The sequence below is a fragment of the Myotis davidii genome, unplaced genomic scaffold (genome assembly GCF_000327345.1).
Source record: "Myotis davidii unplaced genomic scaffold, ASM32734v1 scaffold199, whole genome shotgun sequence".
NCBI lineage: Eukaryota > Metazoa > Chordata > Mammalia > Chiroptera > Vespertilionidae > Myotis > Myotis davidii.
Window position 1 is genome coordinate 3,474,156 of NW_006290680.1, and position 977 is coordinate 3,475,132.

Below are 977 nucleotides of genomic sequence, written 5' to 3' on the forward strand. Positions count from 1 at the left end.
CGCGTCTACATAGGGCGCCTTAGCTACCACGTCCGGGAGAAGGACATTCAGCGCTTTTTCAGTGGCTATGGACGCCTCCTTGAAATAGACCTCAAAAATGGGTGAGTGTGACTGGGGCTCCTGCGTCATTTCATAACGCTTCGAGCCTTGCGGCGACGGAGCACCTTTAAATTGGGGTACTCGGGCTCTTCGCCTCCCCACTTACTCCAGCTTTAAATGGCATCGCTAGTGGATAAGGCGCCTCCCAAACCAAGGGGGAGGGATGGCATTGGGACAACGGACCCTCCGTACAGGGAGGGATGTGCGCACACCTCTGCAGGAGGGCTGCCAGGTCCTGCCCAGGCTCCTTGGGCCAGAGGCCTCGGCCGTGTTCCCCTTGTGAACACCTCCCGCGAGCGTTGGGTTGCCACGTGCAGGTGACTCCAGCTGCCAGTGCTCCCAAAACCATCCCAAAGAGGAACAGAGGAACGTGCAGGGACGGGGTGAAGGCTAGTAACGCTGTGAGCGAAACCGGGAGAAAGAGAGGACCGGAGGGAGGTTCGCTCGGATCGCGATCACGGCCGACTCCCACCCAACCTGGGATTCTGTTAAATGAGCACGTTTCCCCGCCCCCCGGTCCCTCCACTCCCACCCCCCGAGCGGGAGCCAATCCTTGGTTCTAATACGCAGCCTCGTTTTAAAGAACCAATCGCCAGGCCACAGAGGCCTATTAAGACAACGACGAGAGCCAATGAAAAGCGGGAATTCTCTAGCCGGCCTCCCAAGCGCCAGTCCCGAAAAAGTCACCCAGGGGGAGGTTTTCGGAAGGTACGAAGCGGGAGATAAGGTCGCGTCTGGGCGACGGGATACTACGCTTACAAAGACACGTGGTGAGGAGTCTGTGAGCGCTTAAAAGAGCACTTCCGAGAAGCCTCGCAGGCGGCGGACCCACACGTCTGCCTCGAGCCGAGGGCCCCAGCACGGAAAGGGGCGGGGGG

At 59.8% G+C, this 977-nt stretch overlaps 1 protein-coding gene across 1 annotated transcript in view; it reads left to right on the forward strand.

Annotated features, from left to right (window-relative positions):
* Positions 1-3: 3 nt before the first annotated feature.
* SRSF6 (serine/arginine-rich splicing factor 6) overlaps positions 4-977 on the forward strand; it is a gene marked incomplete at its 5' end in the record, with an annotated part of 5,593 nt that continues 4,619 nt past the window's right edge. The window contains one exon of the mRNA XM_015563948.1: positions 4-101. Within this exon, the coding sequence (XP_015419434.1) occupies positions 4-101 (98 nt within the window). The remainder of the gene's footprint in view (positions 102-977) is intronic.